This window comes from Morone saxatilis, unplaced genomic scaffold (genome assembly GCF_004916995.1).
Source record: "Morone saxatilis isolate NCDOM2014 unplaced genomic scaffold, NCSU_SB_2.0 Contig22, whole genome shotgun sequence".
NCBI lineage: Eukaryota > Metazoa > Chordata > Actinopteri > Moronidae > Morone > Morone saxatilis.
The window spans coordinates 3,673,983-3,676,693 of NW_023339785.1; the positions used below are offsets into that span (position 1 = coordinate 3,673,983).

Here is a 2,711-nt window from a genome sequence, read left to right on the forward strand (position 1 = left end):
AGGTCAGTAATACTGAAATTATTTCATAAATGTTTGCTTAGAATGTTGAAGTCTTGGTAAACATAGTAACACTGGCTAACTAACCCTAACCCTTTTAATCAATTCTGGAAAATAATTCTACAACCAAAAAGCTGAAAACACAATCTGTACTGAGTCTATGGAGGGAATATGATCAGAGGTGTAGACTTGAGACCTGAGACATGTACCTCTCTGCTGTGAGACTTGACTTACTTGAGACTTGAAGGTAAAAAAGCTGAGGGGACTTGACATTATGAACCATGAATATTGACAAAGGCAGTATTGTGCATAGTTTTGGAGCTCCGCCAAACTGTCATTAATGATTAATAATGTAACCAGAAGGCATGCAACCATAACCTTGCGTACAGTTGCTGCTGCTGGCACCAGCATAAAATAGAGAAAACTCCAAGTTCAGGTGAGACAAATTATTCTTTCCTTATGAAATGATTTAGTCCAAACACATGAATGAGTAGTTTTCCCTCGTCTCCAGCTTATTGCTGATGCACAAATCATTTATTTATGTGCTAGTTCCTGCTTTAAGTTAAAAAATATTTGTATTTATTTATTTATTTTTAAATATTTAAATTTGTCTATTGTATTCATTATTTTTAGACAAGATGTTGTCCTCACACCACCTGCATTGTAAATTCCATACTAAGCACAAATGGGCAAACGTACTTTTTGCAAATCACGTCTCAAAATTTGAGACAAGACTCAAAGACTTCAGACTTGACTTGGACTTGGTTTAAAAGACTTAAAAACAGCTCTGCAGTGATTAGGCCACAAATGTGCTGGCAATTTAACGGTAGACAGAGCGTTAGTGGGATATAAACTGATCATGTTGTCAACCGTCCAGGTTCTTTCTGCCCATACTGACGGCTCATGTGAAGAAGACGGTTCCAGAGCTGGAGATCGCACTGCAGAGAGTCCACGAGCTTCGAGGTGAGAGCACTGACTGACTTCTCTCTTTCTGTCGCTCGCACACACACACACACTCGCACACACACACACACACACACACACACACAGTAGCAGATGATTTCTTAGGTCCTCATTGTGTCCTGTGTGTGTATTTGTCCAGTGAACCCTCCTGAAGCTCCCGGTGCTGTAAGCGCTGAAGAGGCGTTGAAGTACCTCCTCTTCCTCGTTAACGTGAACGACCTGTACGATCACTCTCTGGGAACGTACGACTTTGATCTCGTGCTCATGGTGGCCGAGAAATCTCAGAAGGTACAAGATGGCAGTGAAATCTCTTCATTGTCTTGTTTTACTTGACTCAACAGAAACTACTTGACTCAAACTGCTTAACAGCACAAATTAAGACATAAACCCAAAGTGGCACTGCATATCAAACCTAATCAGTTATGTTAATGAGGCAGGAAGCCCTCATTTCTATTCACATGCCACCTGTGATATTAATGACCTCAGTATTTTAATGCATCAAGGAAACAGTTTGTCCTCATTAATATGCAGATTTATGCACCGAAACCCCACAGGAGGTCCCAAAAGGATCAATAAAGAGAAGTCTAAGTCTAAGGAGGAGTAAAAATAAAACAAGAGACAGTCAAGGCCAGATATCACACAGATTTACTCATTAATATGTTACCTTACAGCACCAGGTGCTCCAAAATCTGATTAGATCATCAGCGCTGACAGGAGGAAACGTTTCTGTAAAAGCTGTGATGTAAACTGACGGATGAAGTTTACTCCTGAAAGAAGCGTGTATAGAATCAGTGCAGCATTAAAATGGTAAAAGATGTGCAGCATATGAGGAGAAAAAAGACGTAATCAGTTTGAATGAACTACAAATTGTGTATGGTTTAACTTTTACCCACAATCCCTGCAGGACCCCAAAGAGTACCTTCCCTTCTTAAACATGCTGAAGAGCCTGGAGCCAAACTACCAGCGCTACACCATCGACAAGCACCTGAAACGCTACAGGAAGGCCCTGCATCACCTCAGCAAGTGTGGTCAGTGTCAATGTTTCTGTCAGCTCCGCCCACTCTACTGCCGCTTTCACAGAGTGGATCTGTGTACCTCAGGGTTACTGCCAAATGGATCACAGTTACCCTGCATACATGATTTATGAAAGAAAATATTCCTGGCTAACATGAGAAAGTTAATTTCATCACAAAAACCAACTTGGAACACAGATATTTTGCTTCACGTACACCTACTGCAGAGTCTGGATGAGCTGTTTTAATACAAGGCGACTGTGAGCTAATGTCTGCTGTGCTTGGTGTTCAGGAGAGGAACATTTCCTGGAAGCTCTGCAGCTCGTGAAGGAGCAGAAACTCTACAGTGAAGCTCTGCGACTGTACACCGCAGACAGTCCTCACTACAAGGTACACACACACACACACACACACTGGTGCAAATGTTTTATGAGGAAGGAAACACACAGTTGTCCTACCTCAACGATACACACTCTGGAAGGCACCTTTTAAGCAATATATAAACCCCTGTTTGACCCCTAAACTTTGACCTTTGAACTCTAGGCTCTGAGCTGTGCTTATGCCCAGCACCTGGTGGAGCAGCAACAGGCGGAGCAGGCCGGCCTGTTGCTATGGCGATGCAGAGAACCAGCCGGCGCCCTTCAGGCGTTCGCTAGCAGCTCCAGCTGGAGAAACGCCATCTGTGTGGCGCAGCAAATCCCGCTACCGCCAGACCAGTTGGCTCTGCTGGCCAGAGAC

At 43.2% G+C, this 2,711-nt stretch overlaps 1 protein-coding gene across 1 annotated transcript in view; it reads left to right on the forward strand.

Moving 5' to 3' along the window:
* The window catches only part of elp1 (elongator complex protein 1), a 12,022-nt gene that overhangs the window by 6,641 nt on the left and 2,670 nt on the right, over nt 1-2,711 (forward strand). Inside the window, exons 19-24 of the mRNA XM_035669755.1 lie at nt 631-692; nt 875-960; nt 1,100-1,248; nt 1,865-1,988; nt 2,266-2,363; nt 2,517-2,710. Coding sequence (XP_035525648.1) covers nt 631-692; nt 875-960; nt 1,100-1,248; nt 1,865-1,988; nt 2,266-2,363; nt 2,517-2,710 — 713 coding nt within the window. The remainder of the gene's footprint in view (nt 1-630; nt 693-874; nt 961-1,099; nt 1,249-1,864; nt 1,989-2,265; nt 2,364-2,516; nt 2,711) is intronic.